This window comes from Macrosteles quadrilineatus, unplaced genomic scaffold (assembly GCF_028750875.1).
Source record: "Macrosteles quadrilineatus isolate MER2022 unplaced genomic scaffold, UCM_ALF_1.0 Scaffold_1__1_contigs__length_201487025, whole genome shotgun sequence".
Taxonomy (NCBI): domain Eukaryota; kingdom Metazoa; phylum Arthropoda; class Insecta; order Hemiptera; family Cicadellidae; genus Macrosteles; species Macrosteles quadrilineatus.
In genome coordinates this window covers 19747470-19772111 of record NW_026542594.1, presented here as the reverse complement: position 1 = coordinate 19772111, position 24642 = coordinate 19747470, and the positions used below count along the sequence as shown (strand labels likewise).

The 24642-nt window shown below is 34.4% G+C and overlaps 1 protein-coding gene across 10 annotated transcripts in view; it reads right to left on the bottom strand.

Annotated features, from left to right (window-relative positions):
* LOC129004706 (protein retinal degeneration B) overlaps positions 1–24642 on the bottom strand; it is a 265785-nt gene that overhangs the window by 75793 nt on the left and 165350 nt on the right. For 7 of the 10 annotated variants that reach the window (XM_054433336.1, XM_054433276.1, XM_054433310.1 and 4 more), the window contains exons 5-12: positions 23848–24051; positions 22994–23133; positions 22178–22295; positions 20753–20884; positions 19088–19292; positions 18230–18405; positions 16391–16414; positions 12309–12401 (exon numbers count right to left, since the gene is read on the bottom strand). In XM_054433336.1, coding sequence (XP_054289311.1) covers positions 12309–12401; positions 16391–16414; positions 18230–18405; positions 19088–19292; positions 20753–20884; positions 22178–22295; positions 22994–23133; positions 23848–24051 — 1092 coding nt within the window. The remainder of the gene's footprint in view (positions 1–12308; positions 12402–16390; positions 16415–18229; positions 18406–19087; positions 19293–20752; positions 20885–22177; positions 22296–22993; positions 23134–23847; positions 24052–24642) is intronic. The other 3 variants (XM_054433293.1, XM_054433320.1, XM_054433327.1) reach the window with 3 other exon arrangements.

Below are 24642 nucleotides of genomic sequence, written 5' to 3'. Positions count from 1 at the left end.
AATACATAAATTTGCCAAATTTGAACAAAATATATCCATTAAAAAGCAAACTACAACAGCTTTCATTTTCTCATTAGGAATAATATAGGAATTTTAAAAGTAGTTTTTTTCCGCAGTAACCTTCAATTGTACAAAAATACTTTAATCTACAAAACTGTTTTTTATTTTAAAGTGCCATACAATGGTTTCAATAAAAACATGCAATTTCAATGTTTTAAAGGGAAAAAGTTGAAAGAACAATTTTTGAAAATTACAAAACCCCATAACCCAATTTTAATGATTTGAAAACTCAAGTCTATCAAGTTTATCCAGCTCTTCAAATTTATACCAACATTTCCAATTTTTCCATACAGCCTGCGCTCAAAGCGCTTGACTCCTACGAATTCAATTCCAAGGTGGTCTGGGACTGCCTCTCGGCAGTAACCTGGGCAGGCGCAACAAGGTAACACACTCTGTTGGGTTCCAGGGCACTCAGAGATAGAAGGGAACGAGGTGGCTGACAGGCTAGCAAATGTCATATCAGCCTCAGACTTCGTGGGACCACAGCCTTTCTGTGGAATATCTCGTGGCCATGCATGTCACTCAGTCATGTCATGGGCTCAGGAGGAACACAGGATAAAAAAGTTTAGGCTTCAGCACCATAGGGTAAATAAGCTCACTCTCTTCTTCCCTTCCCAGACGGTCGCCTCCAATGCTTAACGTTTAGACAAGAGGCAACTCGGACAGATCACAGGAATGGTCACTGGCCATGGCTTCCTGAAATTGCACCTGCATCGCTTGAGGAAACACAATGGAGACACTGTGTGTAGAAAATGTGGGCAGTCAGAGGAGACTGCAAATCACCTACTCTACGACTGTACAGATCTGAACGAGGTAAGGGACAGTACTCTTGGAGCAATGACAAGGGGCAGACACCTTACTCAGGAGGAGCTCATAGATAGGATGCTGAAGTTCATTAATCAACTCGGGTTTGACGGAATCTGATGTACCATGTGGGGAGCGCAAAAAGCCCATCAGTGGCTGACGTGCAACTAGACAAGGTTCGCCCCAACAGAATCAATCAATCAATACCAAATTTCATCAAAATCAGCCCAAAATTACTCGAGTTATATATATATATATCACTGGAGACATTAAAATGAAATAGTAAATCTGTACCGGTCTAGGTCTTTCCCTGCAGCTTGCAGTTTTCTCTATAGGAAAATTAGCAAAAATGTATTGTTGAGTTTATATTTAGTATTTAGGAGGTTACATGTAAGAAAGGTTGTGACACTCACTTTAAAAAAATTATTTTATCATACTGCAGCAAAAATTGCCGTTTTTAATGTATGCGTTGCAGGTCTAAGGTAACATTTTTAATATAATAAATAGGTTACATACCTTATAAATCCGACAAACAGCTCATTTTGAAAAAACTGCCGAGAAAGAACCAGCAAAACCTTCAAAAACACAACGTGGAGAGCCAGACAAACTCCAACGAAAAAACTGCAAACTGAAGCAACAACCGGGAGAGTCAGACAAACTCCTACTAAAAAACTGCCAACAGAGACTACGACAGGGAGAGTCAGACAATGTCCTACTAAAATACTGCCAACCGAGACTACAACCGGGAGAGTCAGACAAACTCCTACTAAAAAACTGCCAACAGAGACTACAACAGGGAGAGTCAGACAAACTCCTACTAAAATACTGCCAACCGAGACTACAACCGGGAGAGTCAGACAAACTCCTACTAAAATACTGCCAACCGAGACTACAACCGGGAGAGTCAGACAAACTCCTACTAAAAAACTGCCAACAGAGACTACAACCTGGAGTCAGACAAACTCCTACAAAAAAACTAGGGATGGACGAGATTGGATTTTTAGTTCGAGACGAGACGAGACGAGATTTTTTATTTCTCATAAAATTTCGAGACGAGATCGAGACGGGATTTCCCTTCTCATACACAACGGGAAATGCACGTTCAAAATTTTTACCTGATTTTGTAACATTGTTAGATGACTGTTTAAATACAAAAATAATGATAATAGGCAAGAATATTTACAATCTTTTATTAAAAAACATCAGCATAACATTTTTTTATTAATCACGCCTAACTTATTAAAAATGCCTACGATTAGGAAACATAGTGATATCAGTTAGGATAGAGTTAAACTTATCCTAAAATAAAATAAATCATAAAATAAATTGTAAATTGTAAGATTGTAATTTTTATAAAATAGTTACTTGTTTTGACTTTTTATAGTAATAAAACATTCCTCACACTGCTTACACTTAACAAAACTTCTCAAATGTTATTAAAGTAATATTATTAAAATAATTAAAATAATATTTACATTTAAAGAATTAATTAAATAAGAACGCCTTCGCAAAGGAAACGCAACTACAACACGCTCCTGTATTGCACATTGCATTGACTTTCTGCAGGCGTTTTTAATTTTTTTTTTTTTTTTTTTTTTATATATATTCTTGTCTCGATAAAAATCTCGGTCAAAAAAAAATCTCGTCTCGTGTAACGAGATTTAAAATTTCCCGAAAATTTCCCGAAATTTCGAGACTTGACCATCCCTAAAAAAAACTGTCATCTGAGACCTCAACGGAACAAGTATCAACAGAGGGAACCAGCCAAACCCCGCCACAAAAACTGTCACAAACAGTAAAAGCTTAAGAGACTAAAAAGAGACTAAAGACTAGAAAGAGACTAAAAATAAAAATAAATTTCCACCCCTAAATGCTAAGCCAATTACAAACGAGGATTAGAATGATTTCTTTGTAAAAAATATAGGATTTTATTCAGAACATATGAAGAAGCATTATAGATGTTTAGTAAAAAGGAAGGCTGCATCAATGCAGATTTTAATTTTTTTTTAATTTTAAAGAATTACGAAATTTTAAAAACTTTTGCGTAATGTGTAATTCAAATCATGATTCTTTTTTAAATAATAATAGCAGAAAACCCAAAAAGAAATCTTTTGTATGGCCTATCTGTGAGGAGGCTAGGTTAAGTAAAAAATATGCATGGTTAATGCACTTGAATATACAAGGAGGAATTACAGATAAAAAAAATGAATTGAGCCTACTTTTGCTTGAGTCTAATATATCTGTGCTTAGCTTAAATGAACATTGGCTTAAAAAAGATCAAATTAATATTTTAAACGGTATAGAAAATTACACAGTTGCTGCTCATTTTTGTAGAGAAAATACAGCTCATGGAGGCTCATGTATATTAATAAAATAAATTTGAATTTCTTTAAAAGAAAGGATCTTTGTATATTCAGTGATGAGTTAGTTTTTGAAATGTGCTGTATTGAGATAGTTTGTTTCAATGCAATTATTATTTCCATTTATAGAATTCCATGTATTTCAAATTTTAGAATTTTTTGAGCGGAGCGAGCGAAGCTCTTATACGTCGACTCTTATGCATTTCGTAATACGCAAACTCCTCCTAGACGGATGAATCGATCGTTTTCAAATTTTGCATGGTGATAAAGACCATATCGGTGAGTGCCAACATCTATATGGCATTAAAAAAGTCTCTCAGGAATCCGCCCCACTGGGTCTCAAAGTTCCAATGTAATCCTTATGGAAGCAGTATTTGACACATAAACAAAGACATATGACCGGCTGTTGACTTTTGAATGCAGTAGATAAAGAAAAAGCTGATAGAATTATTACACAGATATTAGAACAGAAACAGTATGGATCATAAATATAATCAAATGAGGACACTAGCTTGAGGTCCGTGACGTAGGAAGTGGTGAAGGAAGTAGTAAAGGTGAGCAGTCTGGAGTGTGGGAACTGTTTATGACGATTAGATTAAGGTATCTGCATTCCTAAAATTCTATAGGAAGGGAGGAAATCAGGCCCACGACGTAGGAAGTGGTGAAGGAAGTAGTCAAGGCGAGCTGTCCGGAGTGTGGGAACTGTTTATGACGACTAGATTAAGGTATCTGCAATAATAAAATCCTAATGGAAGGGAAGGAAACAGGTCCACGACGTAGGAAGTGGTGAAGGAAGTAGTAAAGGCGAGCTGTTCGGGGTATGGGATATGTTTATGACCATTAGATAAGGGTATTTGCAATCCTATGATGCTATGGGAAGGGAGGGAAACAGTTCTGTGACGTAGGAAGTGGTGAAGGAAGTAGTAAAGAAGAGCAGTCCGGATTGTGGGTACTTTTTATGACGATTAGATTAAAGGATCTGCAATCCTAAAATGCTATTGGAGGGAAGGAAAATAGGTCCGAGACGTAGGAAGTGGTGAAGGAAATAGTCAATGTGAGCATAGTGTGAGAACCGTCTGTGGCAGTTAGATTAATGTATCTTCAATCCTAAAATGCTATGAGAAGGGAAGGAAACAGGCCCCACGACGTAGGAAGAGGTAAAGGAAGTAGTAAAGGTTGGCTGTGCAGAGTGCGGGAACCGTTTGGGCAGTATAAATGTATCTGTAATACTTAAATGCTATGAAAAGGGAAGGAAACAGGTCTATGACGTAGGAAATGGTGAAGGAAGTAGTAAGGCTAACAGTGCAGAGTGTGGAACTGTCTTTGGCAATTACATTCATGTATTTGCAATCCTAAAATGCTATGGGAAGAGAGGAAAACAGGTCCACAACGAAGGGGGTGGTGAAAGAAGAAGTAAAGGTGAGCAGTGTTGAGTGTGGGAATGGATTAATGTATCTGCAATGCTAAAATTCTATGGGAAGAGACTGTAGACCGTACGTTAAAATGATTACGAAGCACGAATCGATACATATTTTCGATATATGCAATCATTTGCAATCAAAATTTACAACAAATTTAAAACAGCTGAGTTTTACTCCATAGAGGCTAAAAACGATTTTTACTCCCAAAAGAGTAAAAATGCTACTTAGGCTACGGCCACACGGGCGTTTTTTCACGCAAGAACGCAGCATGAAAAAACGCGAGAAATATGGGCAGCACTTAATGTAATGAGGTATGTCACACGGAGTATGTTTTCACGCAGATTCGGCGCGTCTTCAAAATCGACCGCCGCGGGCCCGCAGAAGAATGGACTGGGGTGCATTTTTGAAGCTTGTTTTCACGCTCTGTCCCTGGCCACACGGGCGGGAGCAACACGCAGCTTTGATCAAGTCTTCCTAGCAAGTTAAAATAAATATAAATTTATCTAATTTTGTCCAGGATAGCGTAAAATATTTTTGGGTCTAGCCAATTACACAGTAGAACTACACGTTTTATCTTAAACTTAGGTCGACGTTACTGGACCACTTAATAATTTGTTACTAAAAGGAAAGGCATTTATGTAGTAGATTATTCAAAGATCTGATGAAAATCTTGCCATAAAAATATTTATATTATATTTATTTTTTATACTAAATGTCAAAATAAAATAATTTTAGTGTTGTTTTCGTATCGAAATTAATATATTATAGTCATTTTTTTATACTAAATGAAAATAATTAAATGAATGGTTAACAAAATAAAATAATTTTAGTATTGTTTTCGTATCGAAATCAATATACCATTCATATTTCTTGTTCACTAGTCAGAAACATGGTTACTATTCCGGCCATGAGGAAGATATATAACATAATTACGTGAATTCGCCAATCAACTGCGGGTTCCCACTGCATTTTGCCGCTCCTGGACTTCAACCGGCGTGAGAATAAGCTACATTTTACTGCGTGAAAAAAATCGCACGTGTGGCCGTAGCCTTAGACCCGCAACGCATGCATTAAAAACGACTGTTTTTACTGCAGCTCCGCTCAATTTTGTGGATGGCTCTGCGAACGCCACCTAGTTTAAATAAATTAGAAAATGTGTTTATTTTTATTTTACTGCAGAAAGAGCTAGGTTCTAAGGATGTTTATATTGTAGGTGACTTTAATGTTGACATTTTAGATACATGTACTTTTCCACAACAGAGATTGGATTTTTTGAATTTGTTAGATATTTTTGGTTTAGGTATAAATATAGAATCACCAACAAGAATTACGCCGAACAAAATTTCATGCATAGATAATATCATAACATTCAAAATTAAGCCAATTGATACAAAAATCTGTATGAATATTGAAACTGGTCTTTCTGACCACAGGTCTCTTTTTATTTCTTTACAGGGAAATGATGAGGATAGACAAAAATTACACACTTCTTTTAAGCAAAGAATTTTTTCTGAAAGAAATATTAATAACTTTATAAACTCTATCAGCAAAATGAATTGGAATACTACAAAAAATAACGACCTTTTTCTAAACAGTAATAATTTTTTTGGTTCTTTTCAAAGAATTTTTGAGGAATCTTTCCCTTTCAAACATGTTAAAATTAAAAAGAAAATAGTAAATAAAAAATGGGTAACACAAGGTATTCAAATTTCTAGCCAAAAGAAAAGAATGTTAAGCAACTTAGCAAAGAGTTCTACTGATGTTAACTTAATTGGCTATGTAAAAATGTACAAAAAAGTTTTTAAATCTGTTTGTAACCTAGCAAAGAAAATGTATAATTGTAGTTATATAAATAAGGCTAGTAATAAGACTGAAGCAGCATGGGTTGTGGTTAAAGCCGAACTTGGTTACAAGCCAATCAATAATTCTTTTCCTGATTTAGTTATTGATAGCAAGTTAGGGTGGCGTCGTCCTGTAATCCAGCTACTTGGAGGTCACGGATTGTGGATATTTATAGGCATGCACTGTGGATGGAATACTCCCTGGTGTGGATTAACGTCCGCACTAGTGAGTACTACGACTATCCGCAGTACTATCCTGATAATTAGACCAATTCGTATATACCAAGGAAAAAATGTGGTTTGGATTCCACTATAAACTGTAGGTCCCTTAGTTGCCATTAGCTGTTTGGGCTATTAATTAACAGCTGTGTCTAAGGAATGTCGGCCTTAGTCACTAACAAGACTACAAGATCGCGCCACTCATCCTACACTCATCTCCATTCATACTTGGCTTAAAATACCTACATTGTATGGTCGCCATTTCATAAGAAAGTATAAAGTATAAAGTCTCAGATGGCACAGTTATTGCAAGTCACTTTAATTCTAAATTTATTGAGGTAGGGAAGGATTTAGGGGTAAATTTTTCCAAGAGTAAGGCAATGGAACTAGTAAAAAAATCAATCACACATAGGCCTGATATTCCAATTTTTAACTTTAGTTTAGTTACACCTCAGCAAGTTATCAAAATAGTCAAGTCACTAAGCGATAAAAAACGGCTGGTTGGGATGGGATTTCAACTACTATGATAAAAAAAAATAATTAAGTTTGTTGCTGAGCCATTGTCCATAATCATCAATCAGACTTTCCAATAGCACTTTCCCTAATGATTTGAAGTATGCAGAGGTGAAGCCATTATTTTAAAAAATGTTCTAAGAGTAATTCAGATAACTACTGACCTGTTTCTGTCCTGCCTTCTTTTTCAAAGATATTTGAAAAAATTGCATTCAATCAAATGTCCTATTTTCTGGAATCTAATAACTTATTAGATTTAGATTATTAGAACAGTTTGGTTTTACGAAAAATCGAAGTACCACTTCCACTGTGGCTCATTTTGTAAATTCAATAACACAGAGCTTGGATGGGTCACAGAGCACTATTGGCGTGTTCTGTGATCTATCCAAAGCCTTTGATAGTGTACACCATCAAATTCTTCTTGATAAATTATCCTCCTATAGATTCTCAGAATCAGTTATTTTGTGGTTGAAATCATATCTAAATGATTGCTTTCAAAGAACAGCTATTATTAAAGAAAACATTAAGTATGCTTCTGAATGGGAAAAGATTGTTATGGGGGTGCCTCAGGGCTCTATATTAGGACCGTTATTGTTTTTGATGTACATAAATGATCTACCTAAGAATGTTAAACCTAGTTTTTTGTTATATGCTGACGATACGACAGCCATCATTAAATCAAAAGACAGTCATGAACTAAGTTTAGCCTTGAATCAAGCTCTTCAAGATCTATCAAAATGGTTTAAAGTAAACGGTTTAAAAATGAACCACATTAAAACACAAATAGTAAAATTTCAAACTGCACAGTGTAGGGACGATCTTGAAGGCTTTGTTTATTTTGATAATGAAAAAATATATCTTAGCAACATAGCTAAATTTTTAGGAATTGATGTAGATAGTTTATTGAATTGGAAGAATCACATTCATAACACCTCTAAAAAGTTAAATTCAGTATGTGTTGGTCTTAAGAAATGTTGTTGATTTTAACACTAGACTAATGATTTATCACGCTTTATTTTCGTCAATTTTACAGTATGGAATAGACCTTTGGGGCATCACATCTGATTCGTATCAACTTTTTAAACTTCAAAAAAGAATACTTAGAATTATGACTTTTAAACCCGTAAAACATTCTTGCAAACAACTTTTTAAAGAACCAAAGATTCTAACCGTCCCTAATTTGTATATTCTTAAATGTTTATTGTATGTGAAATCAAATTTTGAAAAACTCCACAGTGAAAATAATCGGCACAATTAGGCCTATAACAATAGATTTCATACAGATTTTCAATATCCTATACACAGATTAAATCTTGTGGAAAGGACACCTTCTTATATGGGTAAAGATTTTTTAACAATTTGCCTGGGTACTACAAATCTATAATAGGATTAGTATCTTTTAAAGAATTTTTGAATTTTTGTTGGAAAAGAATTATTATCGTATTGATCAGTTTCTCGAAGACAAATCAATGTGAATTGTTTGTTTTGTTACCTACTATGTATTTATTTTTACCAATATAAGCTAGTTTATTTTATTATAGTTTGACAATGTCACCTGTTTTGTCTGGCTGTGCCAGAGCATTTAAAAAAAAAAAACGTTTTGTGACAATAAAGTTGACTTTGACTTCACAGGATAATAACTTTGTTTTTTCCTCACCTTCTCAGATTATTCCAACGCAGCCTGATTTTACTTTAAGAAAACTGCAAAAATCAGCAGAGACAAGAGAAACGCAACCTGACTGTTTTTTAGACAATCGAGTCAGGATGTAAACTCCATACTCATCCTGCTGCACCAAAATACACAGGAAGTCTCAAATAAAATAAATAGACTACAGCACCTTTTAGAAGATACCAAACCTGACATAGTAATTCTGACAGAACACTGACTGAAACCTGACACAATAAGTAGCACCGTCATAGCTACTGGATTCTGCCTCAAGGCTTACTATAGTAGAATAGAACACAGAAAGGGAGGTGTGTGCATTCTTGTAATAGAAAGCCTTGAGAGCAGCACAGTAGCCATAGATGTTTCCAAGTACTGTAAAGAACTGTTATTTGAAGCAGCTCTTATAAAAATAAAATTCAAGAACTCAAATCTGTTTGTACTGGGAACCTACAGACCGCCAAACGGAGACCTTGAGGAATCATTAACCACCTTTACAGAACTAATTGAGGAAACAAAAAAAATGAAACTCTTGCTATGCACAACATTCAGAGACTACAGCTTCCACCTACAAGAATAACAAATCTAACACAAACCTCCATTGACTGGATATGTACAAAAATGGAACCAACTCACTCCAGAAGTCATCAATGCAGGACTTTCGGATCACACTGCTCAACTCTGTACTGTAAACTTCAACTCACACATCAACTCAAGTTATCCAGCCCAAATTGGACGCTGCCTAAAAAATAAAAACCTGCAAGACCTCAAGTATCTTCTCAGTAAAGAAAACTGGCTTAATGTTACATCAATAAACAATGGTGAAGAAGCTTTCAAAACTTTTAGTAACATAGTGAGAGTAGCTATGGATGCAGCCTGTCCCCAAAAGAAGATAAAAACACAAAGAAAACGTAAACTAAAATTCTCTATGGACCCAGAAGCAGTGAGACTCAAAGCCGAATTTCTTAAAGCTCTAAGAAAGTTTGAGGTGACGGGAAATCCAGATGACAGAAGGGTTTCTATTGAAAATAAAAAGAACTATGAAAACTGTACTTGAAAACGATGCGGAAAAAGGTTAACTCTGACCAGTTGATGAAAGCTGAAAATAAATCTAAAGCTATCTGGGAAACAATAAACACAGTGTGGTCCAAAAACGAAACATCCCTAAATGAAATAACCCTGCAAGTAGATGGCCAACTCATAAGTAATGTGACCCATGTTGCAGAGCATTTGAATACATTTTTTACACAGGTAGGAGAAAAAACAGTAGAGAAACAAAAACACCTAAAGAACACAGCTCAAACTCCACATTTAACTCAAACAGGTCCACCGTTTTCCTCCTTTCAAAGCACAGACGAGAAGGAAGTTAAAATGATTATAAACAAACTTAAAGCAAAAAACTCGTTTGGAATCGATGAAGTCTCATCAAAAATACTTAAGCATTGCTGCAATGAACTAGCACTACCATTGGCTGATTTGATAAATAAGTCCCTAAAACAAGGCATCTTTCCTTCACTACTTAAAATAACTAAAGTATACCCGGAATTTAAAAAAGGTAGCACATTAGAAGCAAGCAACTACAGACCAATTTCCCTTGTTTCCACCTTCTCCAAAATATACGAAAAAGTTGTTTTAAAAAGACTTTTAGACCACTGCACAAATCACAACCTACTAAACAACCTGCAACATGATTTACAAAAGGGAAATCCACAACAACAGCAATAATTCAGATGGTTGAGTCCCTGATTGACAGCCTAGCTGAAGGAAATCTAACAACAGGAATCTTTCTTGATTTCAGTAAGGCATTTGACTGCCTTGACCACCAGCTAATCATTAAAAAGCTGGATTCCCTGGGGGTATCAGGGATAGTAAGAGAATGGTTTCAAAGCTACCTTACAGACAGAGTCAGTTTGTAGAACTAAGGCACAGAGATAACAGCCTAATAAGAAAAGCAAGATAACATTTTCAACCAATAAATCGAGGAGTTCCCCAAGGGTCAGTTATGGGTCCGGTACTGTTTATTCTTTTTACCAACGATTTGCCGCAACAAATAGGAGACGCCTGCCTTACTCTTATGTATGCTGATGACGCAACCTTAGTGTTTTATGAACCACTAGCTGAAAATCTAGAAGTAAAATCCTATGTGTCACTCAGTATGGCCTACCAATACTGCTATAACAATGATCTCGCAGTAAACACGTCTAAAACAACTCAAATAGCTTTTGGCCGTAAATCTCATGAAGTGCCACGACTCCCAGATGTAGAAGTGGAAGATGAAGCTAAGTTTTTGGGCATCACACTCGACAAGAATTTAACCTGGACCCCTCATGTCGACAATATATGTAAAAAATTAAGTTCAACCATCTATGCTCTTAAACATATAAAAAAATGCAACAGATGACATGACAACAAAAGTAGCATACTTTGCACTTTTCGAGTCGCATATGAGATATGGACTTGTAGCATGGGGTGGAACCTCTGCCACTAACGTGCAAAGAGTTCTCAGAAAACAAAAAAAGGCAGTCAGAATAACTGCAGGACTCCACAGACTCGACAGCTGCAGGGAAGCATTCAGGTCACTCAAAGTACTTACCCTTGTAGCACTCTACATCCAGGAAGTTGTGTTATTTGCAGTAAGAAATAACCCTACAAGGTGTGGCGAAATGCACCAACACAACCTGAGAAACACCATGCAGTACAACCTTCCACAACATCGCACGACACAGTTTGAAAAGAAACCTTCATACGCAGGAATGAAAATCTACAACAGGCTACCTCCAGATCTAAGAAGCAAGTCAGAAGATGACCTCAAACCAGCTTTGCATCAATGGCTCATTAATCGACCTTTCTATTCCTTAAAAAAATTACCATCAACAGGTCTTTGACTAAACAACACCTCAACCACACATTTAGATAAAATTGTAAATTGACGCTACTACTATTCTTAATGAATGTGTAAATAAAGATTAATTGTCTATTGTCTATTGTCTATTATTTTTGTAACATAGTTTGTCCAAATAATGGTGCAATATGACAAAAAATATAGTTCATCACACATGCTAAAAGTGTCTTTTCAACCATCGCTCATTTACCAACCTCAGCGAACTCCGGTCGAAAAGAGTCACTTAGTGATGAAATTTCATTCAGTCACTAAACGTAACATGATGTTATTTAAATAGAAAATAAATATTAAAATTACTTTCTTTAATTTTACTTTTGATATTTTATCTTTATCCTTCGATTACATTTTTCTTTTTACAATTGAAATTAAATACAAATTGTTCTTAAATATTTCAATTTTGAGTACAATATGAACTGATAGTACTAAAACGACAGTATAGCATACTGATATCTTCATGTTTTAAATACTCAATGTAAGTTATTAAGAGTGTTTAAATATTGATGAAATAGATATATGTATACGCACCTTGTTTTTCAACAATGACAGAGGGAGACATGGAGTCATCTTCTTCCGTGAGAAGATTTAGAGAACTCCATTTCGCTAGTGAGGCAGAGTCTTCTAAACAAAAACAACAATTACAAGCATTGCACTTATTTTTGTGTATTATGTTGTGTACTTGTGTCTTTCTATCTAACTATGCTTTATCTCATTAAAGTAATTTCCAGACCAATAAAACTGAGTTTGAACAATTTTAATGGACTTTACATATCCAAAAATATGATCAATGAGATCTCAAAGATGAATTCGAACTTAAATTTTTGATATATTTAGAAAACAATCGTTACTGGTCATTTCTTTCTCCAATACTACTGTAACTGTATGTAGGATTGATTTATAAATCCAATAAAAAAAAACAAATTATAATATTTAAAGAAACAAATTGTAATCCAATATTTGATGATAAATAATAACTTGTAAGTAATATTGTACATAAAATGTCTTCTTTTACATCATGTAACTCTGTTTTTTCATCACTCTGTATTCGAAAATAGCCCATTTTCATACAGCGGAGATCTTCAAAAATCTTCAATTTCCATACACAAAAAAACTAATTTAACCACCTAGTAGTATGGGCACAGACTACGGGTGATCAGCTGACTTTTCCTGACATAAACATTACTTTCGCCACGCAAACAATACTTTGCCTGACATCAACAAAGTTACAACTGAAGTTCCCGGTTAACTCAAAAGGTGCGAGCACCATTTAAAATACATAACAGAAAATTGATTTATTTTCTTTTTCTATCAGCTGAATTTTTTACTAAAATTAATGAATTGTACAGCAGTATTGTGTTTGGATTAGAAAAATAAATGGTTAACAAAATATCCAATAATTTTTTTAAAGTTTGATGAAGTGTTTGTTTTTTCATTGTGATAAAAAGTATCGTTCAATACTCGTCATGAAAGTCCAATTTTGGGGCTCGATAGTGTTTTTCTTGCGAGTCGAAGACCTCAAGACTCACCCCGAAATGGGTCACTTTCGTGACTAGTAGTGAAATATACTATTTCCCAGTATTAAGTCAATCCATAGTTGTAATGTCAACAATAAAGAATTTTGTACAAGTAACATTGATAATTTAATTCATATTAGTCAAATTTACTTTAAAGTATCAAAGACACAGTTCTTCAAAATGGTCAATAAGAATCAATCAATACTAACTCATACCTTTACAAGAAGTACCATTACAAGACATTTAAAATAATAAAATAATAAATGATAAATAGGTTAGGCAATGAGACTTATTTGGCTTTTTATTAAAATAAAACATCTATACATTTATGCTTATTAAGATACCAATACAGTAATGGTTTAATGAAATGTCTACTGGAAAAAACATAAGATCTTAACTGTAGTTTTGATGGGTTGTTTTTTTCCTACGGTAAACAACAACAACAAAAAAACATAAAAATACCCCCGCCGCAGCAAACCTGCAGACTTAGCGAATTTCCATATGCCTGATTGGATTTACACTAAAATGTCTCCTTAATATCACATTTATTCCCTATTTAAATAGAATTAGTTTCGAGTACCTACTTAGGTTTGCTGCAACAGGGAGGGTAAAAACGTGTTTTTTTATTGTAAAATTTTAATACGTACTGTAGTTTAGTAAGAAATTAATGTATTTTCCAAATTTGATCAAAATATGTTCATAAACAAGCAAACTACAACAGTTGACTTATTCTCCATAAAAATAACATGGGAATTTTAAAATTACAATTTTTTTGAATTTTCTCCGTAACCATTAGGCGGATAATAACGCTTCATTATACTAAATTATTTGTTTTTTAAGCTCTAAAAATCATTTAGAAAGAAATTGTGAAATTTTGTTTTTTGAGGTCAACAATGGAAAAACCCTATTTTTACCCCACAAAACCCCCATAAACCCCCGTTCCCATAGTCCGATCATGCTAGTTCGCGAACTCATTCAAGTTTATCCTGCTTTACACCTTTAAACCAAATTTCATCAAAATTGGACAAAAAATACTCAAGTTATCGCGTTCACGGACACATATATATATATAAATCTATATATATATACATATATATAAATTTGAACGAATGGTGTTTTTGGCCTCTAGGGACATCAAAATGAAAAAGTAAATCGGTCCCGGGCCTAGGTCTTACCATGACACCTACGGTAATAGCTACTTTCCCTATAGGGAAATTCGCTAAAACTGCATGGCATATTTTAATAACATATGAAATACTGTTATTAGAATTGTTGAATCAAACTATACTCATACTGTATTGTTAAATGTCAGATGATTTGTTGTAAATTAATTTGTTTATAATACTAAATTGAATTTTTTTTTACTTCTTAAACAATCTTATGAGGAATTATTTAACTAAAGATTTAAAAGTGTAACAATGAATAAAGAAATAGGGCAAATCAACATAATATAAAGATTATAACACCTAGATATAAAAGAGATGCACTATACAAACAACGCTACTACTAAAGGATTGAATATAGTTATGTGGGGAACTGAAAATGTGTCAAAAATGTAAAAACTTGTTAAAGGAAATCGGAATGAAAAGTACAAGGAAATCTCTCTTAGTATTTATGTAGTTGGTTTTGAATTTGGCGTGACAATTGTTTTTGACACATTTATCAGAATGTATTCCATGGAGATTTGAAATCAAGCCAGAATAAGCAATAACAGACGTCAGAAATAAAATAAGTTGACCTGTTGATAGGTTATGAAAATCTAGTTTGCATGGAATGGTTGAAAATTCAAATTGGTATCCACACTTAATGGCAAGAAAGATGTTGTTAGCAAGCATAATATTTAAAGAAAATTTAATTTAAAGAAAAATCATATTGCAAATTAAGATCATTTTTACTTTCTCCCCCTATACCTAGTAGCCTATATGAAGAAAGTATTGTTTTCGTCAAAATTTTCAAGTTTGGGTTTTGGGTCCCTCTAAAAAAACCCATAAAATAAGAGAAAATCATATTTAAAAAAAAACCTGTTTTGATTGAAATTAGTATGTGATGGTTGTTATAATTCTTAACAACATAGTGCAGCTCCTATATCTGTAAGAACTATGGTTCAAAAGTTATTGTAACTTGTGTTAACCATAAAACCCAATGAAAAAACCGGAAAAATAGATTTAAAACAACCGATTCTGATTGATATTTGTCTGCTATGGTCCTTAGAATTGTAAAAAAATAGTGCAACCCACCAATCTTGTAAAAAATTCTGTTGAAAAGTGAATGCCACTTTTTATTTGTGATTTTGATTTTACCTAATAAATGTCATAGTCAGTTACTCTCATCTCTTACTGATGATAAAGGTTGTTGACAATCTAATGGGAGAAAGTATGTGTCAGATTGCTGATACCGTTTATTTGACTCATGTTTTAGAATCATCACCTCAAAGTCTCAAAGTTAAACATAGAACATTAAAGATTAACCAAACATTGTTATTCCATGCACCTCTTGTATCAGTAAAAAATTATAGCATTAATTCTTCATTTCTATAAATTATCAACTAGACATAAGTAGAGGCATACTTTGATGAGTAGCAATAGAAAAATTAGAAAAGTGAAAAAGTCTGTGATCGTGGCCAAATTATGAACATCATCATCATCTTCAGCGATTATGGCAAAATCATTAACATCTCCTTAGCTGTGTAGACGTCATCATTATCTCCCGTGGTCACCGAAACGCCATTGTCGTTTTGAACAATCGCGGCTGTAGTGGTAATTTTCCGATCGCGCAGGCGTGACGGGAAAGGTTATCGACTTTTGACAATCGATTCTCAATAAAAATAAAAATACAAACACAAAGTTTACGTTTGGAGGTTTTTTACCAACGTCCAAGTATCAGTGGTATCGAGAATCAACACATCCCTAACTAAAATATATATACTGGACATTAATAAACCTTATCAGGTTTGTACTTGAGAAAGACAAAAGGTAGCAAAGCAAAGGGCTGAAACAGTACATTTATTCAGGCATTTTCCAAGTCTCCACGGAGATATAGGGTTCTCTAGGGGCCTACCTACAAGCAAAGGGTGAGAGAGAAAGATAGAGAACGTACCCTTAATGGCAGGGATAACAAACCCTGGGAAAAAAGAATCGATGAGAGCAGCTAGCAAACCATCTTAACTCAGCCCAAGACACATAGCTTATCATATTTTATAAATGGTAAATAGTTTTGTATACACGCTTTAGTTGTTGTATTTTAAAAGGTGTATGCGTTTGTAGATAAACATACGATAATTCGACAAGCCACAAGTGATTGCTTTGAGTAATATATGTAATTTTTTGTGCCAAAACATTTTATTTTATTTGTTCACATTCAAAACAAAAAGTCCATAGAAGTTAAGGAATTTCTTTATTCATAATATACAACTCGACATAGATATAATAAGTTGTGAAAAAAACTACAAAAATTACTGGGTTGGAAATAAAAAAATGTTTACACAAATAATACAAAAACTCAAATTTTCTATTTTACTGAACAAAACAAAAATTAACAACAGAAAAATGTGTGGTTAAAGAACATTTGAAAAGGTGTAAAATTTTATTAACAGCACAAATTGCTTTACCAAAAGTTTAAACATAGTATAAATTAAGTAAAAACTTGGGCCAATAAATAAATAGATGACTATTTTAGCAAGTGAGCCAGTTTTATTGGCAAACATATTCGTATAAGTGGTATATGGTATAAGTGGTTGTTGACAATGAATTTACTAAAAAATAACATTTGCTGTGTGTCTAATTGAAATGTGTGCCTGTTCTAAAATAACTAACAACATAGCTTGGTTTCAATAATCTTACTTGTCATTGTGTTACTTTTAAATTTGGGCTAGTATCATAAAATAAAAATGCACTAGACAACTGGCAAGGTTGAAATGTTGTGTACATAACTGAATTATCAGACGAAAAAGATATGTGTCTTTGGACTTATGTATCTACACCACAGCATGCACTGAACGGTGTTCTTGAAGTATAATTTAAAACATTTCTTCTTCGATTAAAAACAGACACTGAATAGTGAATAGGCATTTTAACACTCTGTAAATGAAACAACATTATACAAGCTTTATGAGTTAATTTAAAAAGGCTACTGATAGGTGAATGAAGGAATCTAAAAATTTGTTAACAGTACAAAAAAATAAGGGGTTTGAACAGTAAAAACAAATCCTCTTTTGAGGTATTCAAATAAATTTGTAAAGACAAGTAAAAATCATTCATAATAATAGAACAAATATTCAATTACCAACCAAAATTAAATAGTAAGTGAACAACATTTATACACACTCCATGCTTAAAGTACTAACATGTCACATAGTTTTGTGAGTTTCTGTTAGTTTCATAAAATAAGTTGAAACAGACTAAATAAAATACAATAAATACTTCCAACTACAATGTATAAATTTTACATTCTAAAGGTCTTTACTATTTTAAGATCAAAACTATCATTCATCAACAGGTAAACTACCCTGGATCCAAGATGATTTAGTAGCAATTACTTGAAAATACTACTTACTAGCTAAACACACAGGGGTTAGGTGAGTTTTAAAACTACAAAAATGTACAGATATTACAATTTTTAGTCAAAATAAAAATGTAGGTATTAAAACTGTACAAAATTATTTTATAATTCTTTTGTGTACCATGTGAGTTGTTGTGAAAAGTACAACTTGGAAACTTTTCAATAGCCAATTGTTTAAAAAACGTATCAACAGTCAAATATATTTGGGTTAGATTTATCTGACAAGTCCAAGGATAAAAAATATTCATCAGTAATCAGACAGAATTGTACTAAACAAGACATAAACATAAAAGTGTTTAAGAAAATATATAAAAAGTAGGCTATTTAAAAAATATTAAACGCCAATAGACAATTTGTGAAAAAGCATACCAAACTTACCCTGGCAGTCGAAGAATTCGTCATCATCGTCGCAACTGTCGTCGTCGGAATCTCGGACGATGCTCTCCATCCGCCATGATGCCGTGGCAATGTCAAAGCTCTGCGCCGTCGTCGGAGACAGGTGAGCTTTGGAGTTACTCCTCGTCCAAACGGCTCTACGATTCTCTTGGAGGTCCCTGCGAGCAAACAGGGATAATTTTAATCAGGGCCACTTTATTAAACGGGTCCAGGGGTGCAAGGAAGAGAAAAATTCCCCCACAAGTGTGGAGCGCAATGATCTCTCAGGTCCATAGTGCATCAAATAAAAACAGCGGGCCTGATTTAAATACATGGTACACTTTAAAGGTGAACACTGTCTAGAAGAGCATTTACTCACAAGCATTGTGTTACTCTCTCTTCAAAAGTACACTAGACATGTAGTTTTTAGTGAAAATAGTTTTACTGACTGTCTTTTTATTACAATATGAGAAATGGTTATGATGTAGCAACACCGTTTATACGCTATCATGAAATTTTTTTAAAGATTTTGCTGTTGCTGTAAATCATGACAATACCTTCCATAACTACTGTCATACACAATTTTCCCTCAATAGAGGATTTGATTTACACGTCAAGTTCCAAAGTTTTTAGATGATAAATTTTCATAAAAATTTGTCTTTGGATCCTTAATTTTATTTTTCATATTAATTCCTTTAATGCACAAGAAGTTTGTTAAGTTGCTGACAGCAACTTAACCTATCCACAGGCTTTTGGCTTCAGCATATTTAGGTCAGTATATTCCCCATTCTATGTTAGTTTATTTGTTTTGGCAAAAAGTTCTTTATGTACGTTTTCATTATTATTCCTACTTTGCCCTACCTGTGCATGATGTCTGAGGGAGAGTCGTCAGGACTTGCGTCGCTGCTGGTGTTGTTAGGTTTGTTGTCTCTGTGGCTGGTCACCGGACTCGCCACCTCAGGCTCTGTCTTCTCTATGCTGCCCAGTGTCACGGCCAGAGACTTGTTGGTTGTCGGTGTCGCTCCTTCCCCATCTTCCTTACTTCCTCCCTCCCCGTCCTCCATACCTGCAGGAATGGGAAGATTATCCATCATTATCAGTTATAAGGTCGCCAGTGTTTCAATATAGTACAGTGTCACAAACTGGACCAGAAGCTACGTTATCCATAAAGTGGGAGGAAAATTAATATTAAGTCATATTAATAACATTTCTCTTTTATTTATCATACAAAAAAACTACATTTACAACACAACAACATTTAAATACTAAAGTTTGACTTGCTAACTTTTTACCATAAATTTTAAGGTTATGGTGCTAGAAGTTAGTCCTTCTTCATATACGAGGCATGTTTTTTAAGTAAGTACCGTTTTTAAATTTCTCCGTTCCAGCACTGCGATTGGCATTTTCGACATTTGCGCTGTGTATGGGCATCTATTGGTAATACCTAGCCGGAAATTCGAGAACAATCGGCCGTGTTTACGTCCGGTTTCGAGCATTCAAAATGGGCGGCGTCTACTGTCCCCGTGCCCAGTGTGTTACTCATCGTGAACGTTGGTGGTACCGTCTTTAAATGCCCTTACCTACTTGCGTACCATTCCGTCACTCATAATGTTCTCGCCATACACTTTACTAATCTGTCCATGATATTCAATAGCTTTCAAACCTTTAGCACTTAAAAATCTAATTACAGCGCGCACTTCACAGCCGGCGGCAGTCTCAATTGGCGGCAACATTTTGAATGCTTGTAACCAGACGTAAACACGGCCGATTGTTCTCGAATTTACGGCTAGGTATTACCAATATTTGCCCATACACAGTGCAAATGTCGAAAATGCCAATCGCAGGGCTGGAACGGAGAAATTTAAAAACGGTACTTACTTAAAAAACATGCCTCGTAGTTACTTCAAGATATATTGACTGCCAAGCACTCCAGTCGTCAGATATGCATGATTCACATATCCTGGTTTAAATGTCCGCAAGTGGCGCTGAGTACAAATGAGGATGGTAAAATACTGTGTAGCTATTGAAGCCACCACGTTGTGTAGTCTACCCCCAGGGTCATCATTATTACAAGTGTAGGGTTATGCGGAACTTTTATGTAAAAATTCTTTACCTGTTCATCAAGAAATCCGTATTGCAGGAATTTTGGATTCCAAGTTTGTGTAACTTTACTGTAAAACTGAAAAACTTAATTTTTAATTCAAGGAAGAATATTAAATTTTGTTAGATGAATAACTAGTGGTTTTGATCAACAAATTAGCTTAACTTAGTCAAAAATAACTCTTAATCTAATCTACTTACTTTCTTAACACTACCATTTTAATTCCTGTTGTAGAATTTAAAACTAAGTACAGCAGAAAATCCTGTAGGTTCGGTTGGAGCTAGAATTAATCTGACTAATCCAATGATCCACCTAATTAAAACAGAACTAGAAGAAACAATAATAAAAACAGTAAATAATCTAAAAAGATAATTATTAATCAAGAACAAGACTTGCTAGACATTTTATACAGTTTCAAACATTACCAGCCATGGTTGCCTTGAGAGCTTCTTGTGTTTGTTTTTCTATTTGTCTAATGTCTTCCATAGTCAATCCATACCACTCGTCCTGCCACGCCCAAGCTTGTCTGTGAGCTCTCAACATGGTCTTCCTCAGAGCTGCCAACAGAACATGAAAATTACCCATTTGTCAACTAACAAGTCAACATTCATACAAGCCCAGCTAGTTAACTTCTAACAGGGCTGGGTCAAGGACCATACGGCTGCATGGTGTGCACTACGGAGAAGAGGCCTATGCGCTGAAAAGGCTGATAGATTTGGCGAGACCCACGTCGGCATTGACGAAGCGTCCATGGCCTCATTAAAATTTGTCAAAATTTGTGAAACATTTTGTATTTAATTTTTAAAAACTTTGTTTTATATACATGGTTGCCTTTTTCAAGTTATAAAAGAAACAACTTATTTCCGTTTGGAGCTTCTTTTAGGGACAGGTAACCTACACTACTATAGCTATCCTTTCAGGGTTGGTGCTCTTTACTTTCGTCAGTATTTTGCCTTCTTAAGACTAGATCACCTTTTGGGGACCAAAAGAATTTCCCCATTTCTATTTTAAACCTAATTTGAATTTTATTTTAAGATTAGACAACCCACACTGCTTTGGATCCTTTCAAATTTGCTGCTATTAAATACTTGTGTGGTTTTGTAGCTGTCGCAGCAGAAACCAAAACACTATATACTTAACTGATGATTCATTACTAATAATTCACAAAAATAGCTTGAATGCAGCTACTGGTTTGCAGTGTTCATTGCCTAAGATCAACGGAAAAGTAGCAAATTACACTTCTCTAGATAGCACCATTGACTATTGGATACTGAAGTAGACATCCCATCTATATCCAGCTGTGGCCAATTTAAAAAAAAAAAACGTAGTTGTGTGAGCCAGTCACAGAATGCGCTAGTGTCTAAAATTCTATTTTATACCTTATTTTTGTCGCTAACCAGGTTGATGGGTCATAACAGTTGCTATAGCTCACCATAAGTCACTCCCTAAGTTTGATTTGGTAAAAAGGTTTGTGTATTTGACAGAATTTAGTAATTTAGATCAGCGAAATCCGTCGGTAGCTCACATCAATTACGACGACTTTGTTAAAAAGCCTGGCTACAAATTTAACATGGGGATGGAATGTCTAGTTGTATTAATTAATAGTCAAAGATAGCACCCGAAAATTCTGTATTAGATTATACTCTACAATCACGGAAATATCACAATGATCGTGGTCCAGCCTCCCAATCACATCAACATCCTAATCATCTCCTGTAATGTCATGGCAATCTCTTGCATTCACCGAAATATCGTGATCATTTCTAGCGATTAATTTAAATAGTTATTTCCTATAAATTTACTATTTACCTAATTTAACTTATATCATAGTTTGTTGTGTCAAGACTTACCAACATCATGAATGAACTTCTCTAGTTTGGTCTGCATGCCCCAATACCTGAACTCCACCTTACATAGCTTGTAGGCACACATTAGCGATTTCCCATTGAGAAGAGGCATTTGTTTCCCCTTTGAAAACAAATAGAAGGATATATGTTTGATTAACTTGTGCTAGAAGCATACAATTCAATGCTTTAAATTATATGTATGTGAGCAGCTCGATTTTGGAGCATAGCCTAGCCTAAAACTTAACTCAAACTCAAGATTTTTTTACTATAATTTACTTATAAGCAAATATAAAAAACACTGTTTTGCAACCTCAGAACTTGATTCTAATATAGGACAAAGATGTAGTTTGACAACTTAAGATTGGAAATGGTTAGTAGTAATTGAATATAATATTAATATGGTTACTAGGAGGCTAGATGGAAAGGTGTTTAGTGTGTGCATCCAGAACAATAATCAAAGGATATTAATTGTGGACGTTAGTAGTTAATTTGAACTAATACTTCTTTTGCTACCGATTGTAAATAGCCATGTAATGTTAAACCTTTTTTTTCGACTTGAGAAGGATTGTGATGTGATAGCCTTAATTATAACAGACAAATTTGTATAGGACAATATGTAATGAAAAACAAACAAAAACATAGACTGGAATTATTGTCCTTTAAATAAAGAAAATAATTTATTACAATCAGATCATGTCTCCATTTGAGTTCCGACTGATTAATCAGACTAAAAAATAATTTGTGTTCACTGAAACAGATTACTTTAAAATAAAACCTATATTCATTGGGTTAGATTGTGTACAACCAATGCCACCCCACCTTGCACTCATTCCAGTAGTCCTGCAGCCAGTTTTCTGTCAGAGGCCCCCGACTTGTCTTCTGGCTCTGGTATATCGTAGGGTCTTCCTCTCTAACATAGTCTCCCCCGTACAGTTGATCTTTCACCACATCAATCAAATCTACAAGTAGGCAAGGGGTAACAGAGATGGTGACGACAACTTTGAACGTAAAAGAATTACATATAGATAGGTTATGAAATTTTTTTGGTATTATGGCTTTAGGGCCAGGGTTTTTAAGGATTTTGTAATGGATATGTTTAAAAGCAGGATTACAAAACTAATAAAAATATATGACAATAATCAAGCTTGCTTAAGGATATATTTTGATCAATTTTGGTAAGTTTATTTATTTCATACTAAGCTTTTATGTTTAATTAAAAACACAATATACTACCCTACCTGTTGCAGCAAACCTAAGTACTCATTCAACCTAATGTTTTTGATAAGGAATGAACCTGACAAATCTAAGGAAATATTTTAGAGAAAAGCCAATCAGGGAAATAAAAATTTGCTTTGTCTCCAGGTTTGCTGCGGCGGGGGTATTTTATCTATTTCTCTAAATATTAATTTTATATTCTAAAAGAAACTACGATAATATTTGTTTACAAATTTGCTTTCTTTCCAACAGTCCAACCACAGGCATATAGCCCATTTGGGGATTATATTTCATAAATCGTTTTTAGTACCATTGAACTGATGTACTGTACTGAAATAATAAAGAATTCATTCATTCATTCATTCATTTATTCATTCAGTGGAGAGAGTCTTATAATCTATATTAACAGATCTACTTGATTACATATTTACAAGAGTATTAACTACTAAGCGACTGACCAATGATCCTGTTGCGCAGTTCACTACCACTCAGTTGAAAGACATTCTCCTGATTTCCGTTGTCCGGCAGATATTTGGTCTCTATCTCCAAGGAGAACTTCTCCACAAACGGACAAGTGTAGCGTGTTTTGGTGTAAGGGTAAGCATTCCACGCCTCTTCCTCCACACTGAGTGCTGACTTGGGCAGAAGAGACTTGATCCATCCTGATGCAAACAATAACCTTTAATTTGCTGGATTAGATTACTACACTACACTGGTACTAAAAGTGATGAGGGGTGATGGTTTGAAACTTTATTATGCATACTCCTTATTCTCATAGACTCTTTTCAGTTCAGATTAGTTTAGTCTGAATGGTGTGGAAGACATAGTAGGCCTATGTTTGACTGTCACATCACACTTGCACTCATCCGCTGCTTTGTTGTAGCCTTTTTAACCCTCGGGTGCTTAACCTTTAAAACGTGAGAAAGCACTTGCCGAAGCTTTTTTCACATCACGTAATCATACAAATTTATTTAATTTTATTTTATTTTATCATGTAATTTTGCAATTAAATTATAACTAAATTTATAATGAACCAATTTAGTTTAAAATTCTAAATTGAACAACAATTAGTCATGAGTAATATTTAAAAAAAGATAATGAGTTTAAAAAATAGTTTTTAGTGGTTTTTAAGGTCAGTGTAACGGGAGAGGGTGCATGCTGAGATTTTATCCACAATAAAATTGTGTTTATTGCAGTTAAACTCAATACAGGCATTGGCAAGCGTCACAATCAATAAGTATACAAAATAAACA